A 14,863-nucleotide genomic window follows, 5' to 3' on the forward strand; every position below is an offset into this window, starting at 1 on the left:
TTGAACAAAATATTAAATAATTATTCTAAATGGAATATATGATATAATTTTAACTTGTGTTATTTCAAAAGTGTTATTAGACCTCTAAAAGAAATATTTTTTGTTTTCTTTAACGAACACTAAAGACAAAATATAATTATTTAAAATTTTGAGATAAAAAAAAAAGATTTCACATTTTATAAGAGTAAATGGAAGGATTTTTTAAGGATAAAGAATAAATAATTTTTTTAATGGGAACCAAAAATCAAAATCTCCTAATCTTGCTCATTAAGTTCGGTCTATTTTTACATTTTGTAAGAAATAATTTTGTTTGGAGAACTATAATCACACAACACAGATCTTATTTGAACATTTTTTTTTCCAACAAAAGATCAAATGTTTGATTTATCATTTGGTGATTCGTTAGATCCAATTTCCTTCGTCATCTATTTAATCTGTTTATTCATTTCTATTTTCTGACTTTTTTATGAAACATATGCTTATTGACATCGCTAAAGCATGTAGATAAATTTATCACTAATGAATAAATTTTAAAAAATCAGGAAAAAATTGATGGCCGTGATATATACAGATGAAATTATACGTCTAAGAAATAAAGATCATCGTTAGAATAAACTTTTTAAATATTATTTTAATATTATATTAAGGAGTGAACTTTAAATTTAATTTAACTCTCATAAAATTGTGAAGTTTGCATCTTTATTTATATATTTTAAAATTATTTTTTAATTTTTAATCAATATAAGACTTCCAAAATTAAAAGAGTGACGTAAAAGATTATAACAAATTTAGAAAGTAAAAACATAAAGAAAATTAATTGGTGTTGTGGAATTGAATTGAAGTAAGTTCCAATAAAGTTATTCTCTGTAGCATGCATCATGATCAGTTAGTTCCATGCAGTTTAATTTCTTATATTTACTAACAACAAAACACAGACAACACATCAAATTCATAAGCAAACCATGTCTAAAGAAAATAAACCATTTTATTTAACAAAAAGTTTTGCATCTTAAACTTCTACACTCACAACCTCTTAACCTCACACCATTAATTTTTTTTTTTCATATACCATAGTAACTATAGATATAGTAATGTTATAATATCACACTATGATGAAAGACACACATAGCTAGCTATATATTTCTTTATATATATAGCTCCATGTTACAATAATTTACCCATGGCTGTTTTTGCTCTTAGATGCTGATGGCATCCGATTATTATCACCGCCACCATTTCCTCCACCGTAGCCACCACCACCAGAGTTCCCAGCGCCACTTCCCGACCCATAACCACCGCCACGAGCACCACCACTACCCCATCCATATCCATACCCGGTACCAGACCCAGAACCGGATCCATATCCATATCCATATCCTCTGCCAAAACCAGTTGGAGAACGACCCGAGCCTGATCCAAACCCATAGCCGGTGCCGGGTCCGGAGCCCCACCCCCAGCTGTATTCCCAATTTGCACCACGGCCAGAACCACTTCCCCCTGTTGGGTTTCCGGAGGACGGTGCACCGCCGGTTGACATGTCGAAAAGGAGCTTCCTTCCGCCGGTTGCCGCTGTGGTGGAAGTGACGAAGAAGAAAAGAAAGAGAAGAAAGTGCTTCAGACTGTGATTGTGTGTTAACATTTTTGGGGTGGTGTTGTGTTATATGGTGTGATTAGGAGAAGTTTTTTTTTTTTTTTTTGTGGAGAAGTCTCTTGTTCTCTCACATCTACCTTAGAACTGTTTTTTATCAAGAAAGTGAGGTTAGGGTAGAGAAAGAGTGAGGGAATGTGATTCTTGTGAGGTTTGACGCGGGAATGCATTGTGCATGAAAGTGCTTATATAATGGGTTTCAAGAAGATGATGATGATGATGATGTTCTTAAATGAGATATGAGTCACAAGACTCACAACCCGTGATCTTCACTTAGTGCATTCTTTCACTTTTTCTTTTTATTTGCTTTTCGTTTTTTATTCAAGAGACAACAACTTTTTTCTTCGTTTATCTGAATATTGCAGTAACAATAATACACAGTGTGAGGAAAAAAACTGAGTGGTTGAAAAGGAGAAACATGAGGAGATTTCCACCACCGACTTTCGGGTAATTGATGATTCTAAATACAAGTTGTGGACGCTACCATTAGTGTTATATATATCGGAAAACCTGCATCATCTTTTTCAACCTTTTTCCCTTTCTATTCTGCTTCTGGTATATGGTATTTAGATGGCTACCAAAATCATCTTTTTTCATCTGTTTCAAATGTTAATCGTTGAATTTGACCTAATCAAGTGAAGATTGTCATTCCAATTACTTATGTTTGGCCACTTGCGCAAACTTCTTTTTATAGGCTAAGTGATGACATTGTGAAGCAGGTTTTGGTGGATGGGATCATTGCCAAATCTCAATCACTTTCAACTTTATTCTAACCAGTCATGCCATTTCAAACACAATCATGCTGTCAATTAAATTTTTTAAATCACTTTGTTAAGTTATTTTCTCTGTTCAAAGGATCATTTCTTTATTCCTGTTTTATAAATTAAGCAAAGATGTTGGTGGGACACTATTTATAAGATTTTCTTCAATCACAAAAATTACATAGAACTATATCACGTGTGTCAATTGTCTAAATAACAAATTGTTAATTTTGTTATACATACATATAATACTTTTTATTTATATTTTTCAACATATTTATTAATAAACCAAATATATGCTTTGCACAAGCCACCAATTGCATGGATTAGTTTTTATATAATGTGAAATTTTAAGTATTTGATCTGCTTTAAGAATTAAGTTTAATATATATAAGGGTATTTAATATGTTAGATTACTCTATGATTCAACCCAATTATATTTTGAGATTTATTTATAATTCAGACAAATTTTTGAACTAATCAAATCTAAATTAACTCAAATTTACGGGAGTTGATTGATAGATTTAGTATGGATGGTCTAATACTAATTACATATTCACTTTTATGATTTTATACTATGTACAAATTAAATCATTTTGTTTTATTATTTTTCTTTTATATCTTGGATTATTTTAAACAAATATGACTTATTAAATTACCTAAAAATTTTGAAAACATTGAATATTTTGATATAAAAAAAATGATATTATGACTTTCATTTTTTTTACTCTCACAAAAAAATGTACATAGGAAATGATTTTAGATAGAAAAGAGTGTGGTTAAGAAGTATTTTGATCCAAAAACAAAGACATCCTTGTCTTAAAAAGATAAAAGGTGATTTGAAAATCCTCTGACCCCTCAAACTTTATTATACCTTAAAATGAGAGTGTTGCTTTCTTCCTTTAATTGTTTTGTGAATTGTTGTGATCTTCTCAGGTTGGGTTGGAGGGATGTTATCCTTTGCATATAGGGCATGATGGCTACATGTAAATATGTTTGGACCCTCTCATATTATTCACACACTGCAAGTGCTAAATATCTGGTTAGAGACAGTTTAGATTTGTTTCTGGGTGGAGTTGTGGGGATACCCTTTATAGACGTGTTCCACCCACCACTACTGTCTCATAAATATCTGCTTCTGCTTACGCAACCATGTCCCAGTTTATTAGGCTAACTCACTATTTTCCAACATCTATGTTACATTTCGAATAAATAATGTTTTAGAGGATATAAGTGACTTCAAAATTAATCAACTCCAAATCCTCAGGTGCACTAATGTAACTTTAATGATCTTACCTTCTTCGAACTAGGTTAAATATATAACGAGGTTAAATAAGAGATTATGTAAGTAGAGACGAGAATGTGGAAAAGTCGGGCAGCCTCCTAAGAAAAAGTGCGGGTGAACTGAATTTTTAAATTTATTAGTTGTTTGTTTTGGTCTGTCTCGCATAATTTGCAATTTACAAAAATCTAACTATAACGTAGGCAGGTTGGGTCGGGCAGACCAACCAATATAAATTTAAATTATAAAGAAAAATTATATATATTTAATACTAAATGGAACGACAAATATTTTATTATGTAATTATTTATAATCATTAAGTGTGTGTATAAATATAAGGATTATTAATTAAATATTCATATTGATCTCTAACTATTAATAAATAAATTAATTAGAGATAACACTTCCCTACTAGATGATCTTAATTAGGAATGACAATGTGGAACAAGTCTTGTATACTCCTAAAAAAAAGTATGAGTGGACTAAAATTTTAAATTTGTTAGTTTGTTTTGACCTATCTCGCATAATCGGCAGGAGTCAATTATAGCACAGGACGGGTCAGCCAACATAAATTTAAATTACAAAAAGAATTATGTATGTTTAATATTAAATGAAAAAGTAAATAATTCATTATACAATAAGAGTGACTTGTAATCATTAAATGTGTGTATAAATATAAGGGTTATTAATCAAGTATTCAGATTAATCTCTAATTATTATGGTTAATAATGCTTACAAATGAAAAAATATATAATTATTATTTTGTTTTTAACAAATATTTCATTTGTTACATTTAAACTACTTTTTGTTTTATTCCTTTGAACGAATGTATTATGCTTCTTAATTTAAAATAAAAAAATTAAAAAAGCATGATGTTAGCTTGTATTTATTATGTGGGGTGACCTGCTTTAATCCACTTTGATGTTAGCTAAAATAAGACGGATCGACTTACATTTACATTGTCATTAATATATTTATAAAAGCATGATGTATAAATATAAGATTAATTTTTTAAAACTTTAATATCTAAAAAATATACTTGTCAAATAGATGAAAATGAAAACTTTTATGAGTTTTTTATAAGACGTTACTCAAGACTAGATCCAATTATCGTTGGTGTATGTTCTGTATACACATTGTAGTGTTTATTTTTTAATATATATTTTTTTATTTAGTGAGTGAGTGCCTATTGGTCACATGGAAGCATGTGAGCGACAAAGTTGGGCTACTTTTTTGAGACAGGCCCACTTTAACAAGTTGATCCATGTTTTGACTTTTAGGTGTCCTTGGGCCCATTTCCACTGCCAAGTGCAACAACTTACTTATGCCAGTTGCAAGATTCTTCAATCCACTCCCCAAGTGGACCCAGATGGAGAACATGGCCCAAACCACGTGCACCAGTTCAAGATATTTTCTAAGGGAACGTTACTTCAGAAGATGTCTTAAATTTTTTTTTTCACTACTTCCTGCTTTTGACGAAATAATTCACATTTACTATATTGAAAATAATTAATATCTATTATTAACATAAAATTGTCAGAATTCATAACTACTACTTTTAGAAATTTGGAAAAGACTATTCACAATTAAGAAATAAAAAAAATTATTATTACTTATATTTTTTCTAATTTTCTATGAAAATGAATGTTTCTAAAAGTATTTATTTTCTATTGTTTTACGTGATTTCACTCTATCAAATAAATAAGTATTCTTTTTTTAAACTACTTTTTATTTATTTATTGGAAATTAAACATACTATAGTTTTGGATAGGATACATAAGAGTCATGTCGGTGATGATTGGCACATTTGTGGCACTTGCCCATGATTCACAACATGTGTGCATTGTGGTGTATGGGAATGTATTGGTTTGATTCGTGAAATGGTTAAAGGTGGAAATAAAAGATAAATTAATGATACTAAAATATCTTTAAAGATTTAGATTCATGATAAAATAATATTTAATTAAAAATACAATTCATGTGTAATTTTCCAATGTGAAAAGGGAAAAGTAAAAAGTAATTCATAGACCCGTATTAAGTTTGTTCTTGAACCCTAGAATAATGGAGCACTAAACTATTTGTATAATATTCCTAAATGTATTTGGATGATTATCATCATCTTATAATTGAAGTAACCAACATGTGTTAGTCTTTTTTATGGTTTGAAACTCGAGATTCATGAAATTAAAATTAAAAGATTCAATAGAATTATAAGGCAGTTGCTAAAAGTTGGAGATTTTAATTAGCTTTTTCTTTAATCAATCTTTGTCGGTGGTCGAATCTTAATTCTTTAAAGCTCAAAATATCAAATCCATGTTTAATTTCGGAACCTAAAAAAAAATTAAGGAATCAAATTATATTTGTTCAAATTCATTATATGTAATTCTTAAAATTTTATATAATTGTTTTTTGTAGTTTTTAATTTTTTTATTTTCATAAAACTTTTCAAGTTTAATTGATGTACATGCATCACAGGTCTCTTCTTAAAAAAAATCAATTATTGTATTATTTATCATAATTTTTTTAATATAAATTTATTTAGAGAAATATGAATTTGTCACCACCTAACGGTACATTTCTATTCTTTATCATAATTTTTCTAATATAAATTTATCACATTTCATCTATTTAAAAAAAATATGAATTTGTCACCACCTAACGATATTCAATAAATAAGTTTATCACATGTAAGAGAAAAATAAATATTTAAAAAATTCAAAAGAATAAATTAATTGATTTAAAATATTTTTTAACTCATCAATTTTATGGTGGTGCAATTTTACTTAGAAAAAAAAGTGATATTGAAGATAAAAATTAAAATAAAAAAGAAGAGATGAAAATACAAAAAAAAAAGAGAAAATATGTATGAGATTTAAAAAAAAACTTAAAAAGATTAATATAATAATATATAAATAATTTAAATATATAAAAAATTAAATGAAAAAAAAGGAGTGTGGTAACTCCCATGTGTCATTGAAAAGATCTGCCACTATCCTATTAGATGGAAATTTTACATCCACAAAATTATGTTTAGATAAAAAATTTCAAGTAAATTTTGTAAATGTTAAATAAATTTAAATGAGTTTATTGATAAATTATTTTATAAAGGAATTATATAGTTTTTTTTAACATGTGTATAAACTTAATCTAGCTTATGAAAAAATATGCCTTTTTTTACTAAAAGTTCGTGTTAACGAACTTTAAAGCTTTAATATTAGAAAATCAAATCGAAGGAGATTAGTTAAGATATTCATTATAAAGATAAAATTAAAATTCAAAATGGGATAATAACGCTTACGAACATTATTTATGTGAAATTAATAGTTTTAAAAATGATGGTTTAGTAAATAACGTTAACATTTCTGGTATCTATTTAAAAAGAAAATTAAAAATTAATTACGTTTAAGAATTAAACTTAAAAGTTGCGTATTTATAAATGAAATAGAATTTGAAGATCAGTTCAAATTTCTTAAGAAAAAAGTGAAATTAAATACTTCCCTTTTCAAAGTAATTTTTCATTCATTTTTATTCTTTTTCATATTTTGATGTTATTTAATAATTTAAAAAGTTTCATTTAAAAAATATATAATTTATTATTGAAAAAACCAAGTTCATTTATCCAGTAATTTTTTTTTAAATATCATTATAATTGAAAAGAACTTTAGGAAAATAAAGCAAAGCTGTGTTAGGTTTGTGTATCTCCATAACTTTCTACCTTCACTCCCATGAAGGTTGCTTCTTCCTGCACTTCCATAATTTATTCCTGCACCTGTATACATTTTAAAATTTTAACTTTACTCTTTGAAATCCAGGTAAATATTTATACCATACGAAGAGTATATAGATTATAGATTTTAAAATATAAATTTGATTTAATTATGTTTCAGATATATGATAAATTTAGAAGCTTTTTTCATAAATTTTGTAGTGTATATTGAGTATTTAATAAATTTTAATATTTCAATTAAATCAGTATTATGTTAATTTAACATATGAATGTTATGATGAGATAAGTTGTCGCCACATAATTTTATTATTTTAAAATTTTATAAATTAAAATTTTATAACTTTATAATTTTATAAATTTATAATTTTAAACTTTTACAGTTTAATAATTTTAAGATTTTAAAATTTCATAGTTTTTTATTATTCTACCTGACATTAATAATAAGTATCGTCTATATTTGTTACCATTCACGATACATATATTTGTATAAATTAAATTTGAGATACTTAAGTAAGTTTTATGTTAAATTTTATTCGATTCAGTATTGTACGCTCAAATTTTACTAAAGTCTAATTGCACACTGAAATTGAAAAATTTAAATTTTTTGAAAAATTTAACTTTTATTAATACCAATAAACTATAAAAATTTATTATATCCAAAATAAAAATTACATTTTAAATACAAAATTTATATTCTTAATTATATATCCTAAGTATAAAATTTGTATTTTGAATTATTTGATTTAAAATATATTTTTATTTTATATTTCAAATTACATAATTTAGAATTCAAAATTTATATTTCAAATTACATAATTCATGATACAAATTTTATATTTCAAAATATATAATCTAAAGAAACACATTCAAAAATTGTATAATACAAAATGCTTATTCATGAAGAAAATAATATTTCAGTGAAAGAAAAGAGGTAGGGTAAACATTCTAAAGTTTTTAGATTATATAACTTGGAAATCAAAATGATTTCTAAATTGTTAACAAGATGTGAAGGAAAAAAAAAAATGCAATACCAGTTCTTTGTCCACACCTTCATTTCGGCACCTCCCAAAAAAAAGTTTAAAACACTTCTTAGATGAGGGAGGTATGAATTCTACATTAAATCGCATGTAAAGAAAGAGAAAATTAGATCTACATTAAATCTCAAATCTCTCTGAACTACATTAAATCTCTGAACGGTTCAAACAGAAAAATTACATCGCAATTATTAAGATCTCACTCTACCACTGAACTAATAGCCGTGCAGACCTCTGTCAGGCTCGTTATGTCAAAAGCAAGAAATTAAAGAAAAAATATACAATTAAAAAGAAACACAAATATTAATACGAAATTATACCAGTTTCTAAAACCATATGTGGACTGAGGTTATAACATTAGATCCAAAAACATAATTATACCAGTTTCTAAAATTTTCAGTTTAAATTTTCATGTTTTTTAATTAGCTAAATTGATTGACACTTCAATAAACTACAAATTTATTTGCCTAACAATAAACCTACTTCCTTAAAAAATACATTAAAATTGCTTCATGTTAAATGTTACAAAGCAAAATTTGTTTGGCCCCATAAATGGCAAAACAATAATAAATGAAAAAAGCTCCTAAACAAAATAAAAACAAAAAAAATATATAATTGAAAGTGCATCGTCTACACGAAAAATTGGTAAAAACAATCACAATTTACCATATTTCTTAGCAATGAGAAGGTAGACCTAAAGTTCCATAAAGAAAAACTAATACTTAGTGTTCTAGGCTCTTTTTGATGAAAGGAGCATTATTGACAACTACGAGGGAAAGACATTAATATAATGAAGAATGTTTGATACTCTTTCTTATCTTACTAATAAAATCCCAGGCAACATGTGGGACGGTAGCATTGAACTTAGCAAACATGAATTGAAGGGTCTTTTTACTTATTTGGGAAGAGCATGATGCCAGTCTCAGCAACAGCCATTTTACACAAGCCAAACTTTTAATCAAGCCTACGAGGAAGGGAATCACCAAGAATAGTGCCGTGAATTGAAACAACAATCTCATCTTCTAAGCTTTTTTCTATTCGTTTTTTATACTATTTATCTATCACCTGAAGTGTTTTAGCAAGTCCAAGAAGACGATCTTTTAATAACTGGTTTCATTTGTTTGTCTTCTTCAAGAGAAATCATCCCCAAGTGAGACGGGTCCTCCAGCATCATCTTTGCCACCAGATAACCTGCGATAGACCATGTTTGGTATTTTCTTGCCTGTTTCCCAATATATCTTCCAAGTTTACCGTCGTAATATTCAGGCCACCCATCCTTCAGTAAACGATTCTCTGCAAGCTCAATTGCACGTCTTGCTATCTGCGGTCTCCCCGTTTTGATGCAAGCAGCTGTTACTAGCCAAAGGAGCACTGCATTCCAGCCCCAAACATACCAAAGTGAATAGTTAAAAAAGAAAAAAGAACACCAAATTAAGTTTATAACTTACTTCTTAAAAGTCATTTCTTTTTAAATATGATCAATCTTTAGAAAAAACATATTTCAGAAGCTATTTTGAATGCTTTCTTTGGAAGAAAAATGGTGTAGTTACACTACTTGTCTTTTTTTTTTTCTTTTAACTATAACTAAAAAAATTGCTTTTAATGAAATCCCTACAAAAATAAATCAACTACTATGCATCATTAAATCTCTCTTTTTCAAAATCTCAAATAAACGAGCACCAACACATTTGTAAAGTTACCAACATTCAAACAAAAGAGTGTTCCACACATCCTGCCTTTCTGTTGTTGATGACAGACATATTATCATCGTAAATATGGCGACACAAAAGGTGTATATCCGTTTGAAAATTGAGCTACTAAGCTCTATGAGGGTATATATTTTTGAAACCTGTGGTATTTGTGGCAAAATCTTAGTCGATGCCTAAAGCACACCTAGTGAGGTTACCCAATTAACTGGCATGTATATCAGAAGTATAACCACTACCAAACCCCATTATAAATGCATTATGAAGTTTGAATAAATAAGCAGAAAGGAAGAACCTGGCCAAGATCCTCCGTTATGGTAACTCCATCTGGTATTTTTGGGATCACAGCCAGTAACTATTCGCCATTCGTGGCTCTCTATTGCTGGATAAGATATTTTTAAGGGCATTTCTCCAACTAACTCATCCCAACGAGCTTCAATAAGATCCATGATAGCCATCGATTGCTCTGGAGTTGCCAAAGAAGATAAAATTGCAACACAATTGCCTAAAGCAAACCATCGAAAATCCATCCTAGCTGGACTGACATTTCCAATAAAGTAGCCCCCACGATTTGGCATAAACTCAAATACCCAATCTGGGATAGAATCAGGAATAACATTAAACTTATTTACTGCAGTATGTGAGTACTCTTCAGTCTTATACCGATAAATGTCATTTAGTTGTTGGAAGTCAAGCCAAAAGTAACTTCTCATGTGATAACTTAGTGCGTGCAATCGTTTCACAATGCGCTCTACACATTCTTTCCCTTCGGCATCATCCTGTTTCAGCATTGACAAAGCAGACCTCAATGCCATAAAGAAAAGTGCTTGTATCTCTATAGGATAACCATAAATACCCTGCAAGAAAAAAGAAAGGAAGAAGAAACAATTAATACAGTATTACAGTTCTTCAAAATCAACTAAATACGAATGAATCTTAACTAAATGGACTTGAGAGTAAACTTCAGAAAATTTTTTAAATGTGATAACTGATCAGTGTAAAAACATACTTGTCCGTGTAAGAAAAAAATTCAACACTACCCATCAATACCATTCTTATACAAGCTGGATAACAGAAGCAACATTAATTATCTTAACATAATGAGAAACAACCACAAATATGTCTTACCATTCTTCGGTCAACCATGCAGCATCCATCAGCACAAAGCAGAGTTGGAAATGTATCAAACCCCTCTGACAAGCATAGAGTCAATATAAGTTTCATTCCCTTTTGACAAGATGCTGATTCAGCCAGAGATAAATCTCCTGTAGACTTTGTGTAAGCACGAAGCAAAATGATCCACCAGAATCCAGAGTCAACTGGAGCAACTCTTCCAATAGCACTCTCACCAAAATCTGCAATAAGCGTATCTGTTTTCCTAATGGGATCATGGAGGACTTTGAAACTAGCTGGCATCACACCTTCCCCAAGCTTAAATCGATCTACCCTTTTTTCCCACCCCTGAAGATGAAGTGTCTTCAACAAGAAGTTCTTAACTATATCTGGTTCACCGTTCATCAAAAAGGCTAGAGCACTGGGCACAAAATCTCGAACAAAAACCTGTAAAAAGAATATTTAATTATATCCATTCGTAGATGATTACCATCAGTGTGACGATAAAAATAGCTTTCAGGATTATGGGGAGAGGGGAACTATTAACACAAAACCTCAGATTCTTCTCTTAATCAATAACCTTTCAAAGGAAAAGAATAGATTTGCATGTTTAGACTAATAAGGCCTAAAAAAGTAACTATAAGTCTAATTGCTAAAAATAAATGACACCTATAGGAACATGAAATTAAGGTCGTTGAGAACTAATGTCTTAAGGTGCCCAAACTGTATGCAACTACATTTATCAAGCCAGTTTGGTTCTTTGCATAGCAAGATTTTTCATTAATATTCATCCAAGCATTGTCATTACCAAACTGTATGTAAAACAAATGAATTGTCCGGCACAATCAAACATTCAACATCAACAACATTCATTTCTGTAAATTTTAAGGAATGACGGGACTTCCAAAATATTGTCAACTCAAGAGTTCAGTGGAAATACAATAGAGAATCTGTTTTATATGTCGCAGTACTATTAAATTCATTCCGTTCAAGCTCTTTAATAAATATAGTCCAAACAAATGGTATCATGTTTCGTTATCATAGACCAGATGTCTCATAAATTTTGCGGTAACCACAAAATTGTTTGATGTTTCAAGTTCAAATTGCCTCAGAAAACTAGTAAATAATAAAAGGGTTTTCGGTAGTTTGAAATTAAATGTACGTTGCACGCAAATGTGCTGGAGTATTTCTATTTTCAAATCAAAGTAATAAAGAAGTATGTTAATGACAACTTAATTCATAACAGTTCTATAGCACACAATAAGTTTCCATAGCTTGCGCATTTAAAAAAGATCTGTACACACCCCAAGAACGGAATGACATTTCCGTATTGTTTGAGGAGTTCACCTGGTCATAGTTTAGAACTTCCTCTGATTGATGATCAACAGCTGCAATTGTGCCAACCGGTTGACCTCTGAAGTGGACAAGAGATTTTCTGAGGGATTCCCAGGCATCAGCAACCATGGGATGGGGCTCAAATGAATTCCGCGTAGATGAAGCAGGTGTGTTAAAGCCAGATCTTCCACCAGGCGAATAAGTGTCATAGTTTTCCAAGCCAGCTCTCCCAAGACCAATGGACAGTTCACTGAGTGACCTCTCGTCAAATGATCTCTGTCTCTCAATATTCAATCTTGGTTTGTCAAGCAGACGTGAGAGATCAAAGTCATCCATCTCGGATATGGAGCAGTGAGAGCTGATTTTCCTCATTCCCAAATGGCCGTCCATTTTCTCAACTTCTCTAATAACCCAACGAATGTATCAGAAACGGATACCACTACACAACCAGAAAAACAATGTTCTAAGGTAAAAACCGAAACAAGCATATTCCTACAACCAAATCGGAAAAAAACCAAGTGTATATATAAAAAACACATGGCGAATGACGGAATCAGAACCACAGAGCACAATCACAAGTCACAATCAAAACAATCAAATTGATTAAAACTATAATATAATCAACCCTCCGTAAAGATTAAAATCCAGAAATAGGAAGAGAACCAGAATATAAATTTTAAAAAATATCTCAGTACAAATTCAGCAACACGAAAAATCACCTTCACCTCCACCAATTGCATCATCAATTTCGAAAAGCCGGACACAATTTCGAAAAGACAAGTGGCGCATTAAAGAAATATAAGTAACAGATCAAGATCCTGGGAATAAAAAACGGAGGAATCACCATTATTAAACGATTTAAACAAGACACTAAACCCAAAAAATAAATCAGGCACGCGAGGTAAATTCAGAAGGTGTGAGTTGGAAATGAGGAGAATTCATGGTTGCACAGAAAAAGAGACAGATCTGAGAGGAAGAAAGGGAAATAAACGACGTCGAGATGTGAAGCAAGGAGAAAACCTGAGGGAGAGAGAACGGCGCCGCGAAGAGATATTGCCCGGCAGAAACGACGGTTACTAGCCGGCGACTTCGCCGGAAAACAGTGATAAAAGAGAATGGCGAAGAAGAGAGAAAGAGAAAAGAAAAAATGAGGCGGAGGTGGATAGGCGATATTTATAGAGGGGGACGAACGGTATAAAGCGAGTCCCGGAGTAAGTGGAAACAACGGACCGTACCGTCCTACCCCGTTTTTCTTTTTCCTTTTTTATTATTTTTTATTCCTAACAATTTGATTCCGTGATAGAGCGTTACCGGAAGCAGCCGGTGGTAGGGCGAGGGGTTTAGGAGGAGTGTCCACGTGGCCGAAACGTTGCCGTTTGTGGCGTTGAGATCTCTCCCACACCTTCTCTTCCTCTTTCCTCTGTTCCCGTGAATTCAAAATTGGAAATGGGAAGATTGAGTTGTATCTTATCGTAGCATGTGTATTTATATTTTCTCACGAGATATTATTTTATTATTTTATAATTTATTAATTGGGTAGGTGGGTTGATTTGGGGATTTTCTTTTCTCTCTTCCGAGATAGCTACATTTCAACTTCAATTTCACTTTTCCTTCTTCTAAAATAAATAAATGCGGAAACAAATTGACTTTTGATATAGGAATTCGGATGTTAAGGTGTGATGCTGTGCATCATGCTGTAACAATATTCAAAACAAGTTTATACCATCTTATATCATACTAATTACAATTAAATATATTAATAATTGTGGCTCATTATTAAATTAATATTTTTTTTAATCCTCCCTCTCGTCATAATAGGTTGTTTCACGTACATGAAAAAAACTAATATTTTAACATATGCATATTTTTTTAAAATATTTAAGTTAATTTATACAACTTGAAATATATAAACATATTTAATACATTTGTATTTCAAATTTATGTTTAAAAAATTATATTGTGATGTGTTGTTACTTTTAATAATTACCCATTTCTTATAAATATGAATAATTAAAATTGATAAAGAGATAAGAACATTTAAGAATTTTTATTAAGAAAACTTTTAAAAGCCCCCATCGAAAATTAATTCGAAAAATTCAAAGATCGAGAAACTTTTTACCATATGTAATGAATGCTAAAGTTAATGTTAAATAGTACTCCCTCTAATCACCATTATATACGATATTTTACAGTTTTAATGAGCTTGAGTATTTTTCATAATATGTCTATTAAATATATGACTATTTCTGTTGCTGAT

The 14,863-nt window shown here is 30.1% G+C and overlaps 2 protein-coding genes across 7 annotated transcripts; both read right to left on the minus strand.

Moving 5' to 3' along the window:
* Positions 1-967: 967 nt before the first annotated feature.
* Positions 968-1,897, minus strand: LOC114189893 (uncharacterized). Its single transcript, XM_028078617.2, has one exon. It carries the CDS (start codon positions 1,637-1,639, stop codon positions 1,175-1,177), a length of 465 nt encoding a protein of 154 aa, XP_027934418.1. The 5' UTR covers positions 1,640-1,897; the 3' UTR covers positions 968-1,174.
* Positions 1,898-9,240: 7,343 nt separating this feature from the next.
* Positions 9,241-14,063, minus strand: LOC114190660 (putative alkaline/neutral invertase D). Of its 6 annotated transcripts, none has more exons than XM_028079634.2 (6): positions 13,627-13,807; positions 13,326-13,424; positions 12,619-13,009; positions 11,287-11,718; positions 10,454-11,015; positions 9,241-9,823 (listed from the first exon to the last, which is right to left on the minus strand). In XM_028079634.2, the coding sequence occupies exons 3-6, from the start codon at positions 12,994-12,996 to the stop codon at positions 9,528-9,530; spliced, it is 1,668 nt and encodes a 555-aa protein (XP_027935435.1). In that variant the 5' UTR covers positions 12,997-13,009; positions 13,326-13,424; positions 13,627-13,807; the 3' UTR covers positions 9,241-9,527. The 6 variants fall into 6 exon arrangements, with proteins under 6 accessions (XP_027935435.1, XP_027935433.1, XP_027935434.1 ...); XM_028079632.2 differs by having other exon boundaries at positions 12,619-13,045; XM_028079633.2 differs by lacking the exons at positions 13,326-13,424; positions 13,627-13,807 and adding an exon at positions 13,918-14,063.
* Between the last annotated feature and the right edge of the window lie 800 nt (positions 14,064-14,863).

The sequence above is a fragment of the Vigna unguiculata genome, chromosome 7 (assembly GCF_037176805.1).
Source record: "Vigna unguiculata cultivar grain cowpea cultivar isolate G323 ecotype 2 chromosome 7, ASM3717680v1, whole genome shotgun sequence".
In the NCBI taxonomy this organism is placed as follows: Eukaryota; Viridiplantae; Streptophyta; class Magnoliopsida; order Fabales; family Fabaceae; genus Vigna; species Vigna unguiculata.

Coding starts and splice junctions, on each gene's coding strand:
- LOC114189893 (XM_028078617.2), bottom strand. CDS start 1,639: ATGTTAACACACAATCACAGTCTGAAGCACTTTCTTCTCTTTCTTTTC.
- LOC114190660 (XM_028079633.2), bottom strand. CDS start 12,996: ATGGACGGCCATTTGGGAATGAGGAAAATCAGCTCTCACTGCTCCATA. Junction 11,719..12,618: donor AAGTTCTAAACTATGACCAG/GTGAACTCCTCA, acceptor TTCTTTTTACAG/GTTTTTGTTCGAGATTTTGT. Junction 9,824..10,453: donor TAACGGAGGATCTTGGCCAG/GTTCTTCCTTTC, acceptor GCTGGAATGCAG/TGCTCCTTTGGCTAGTAACA.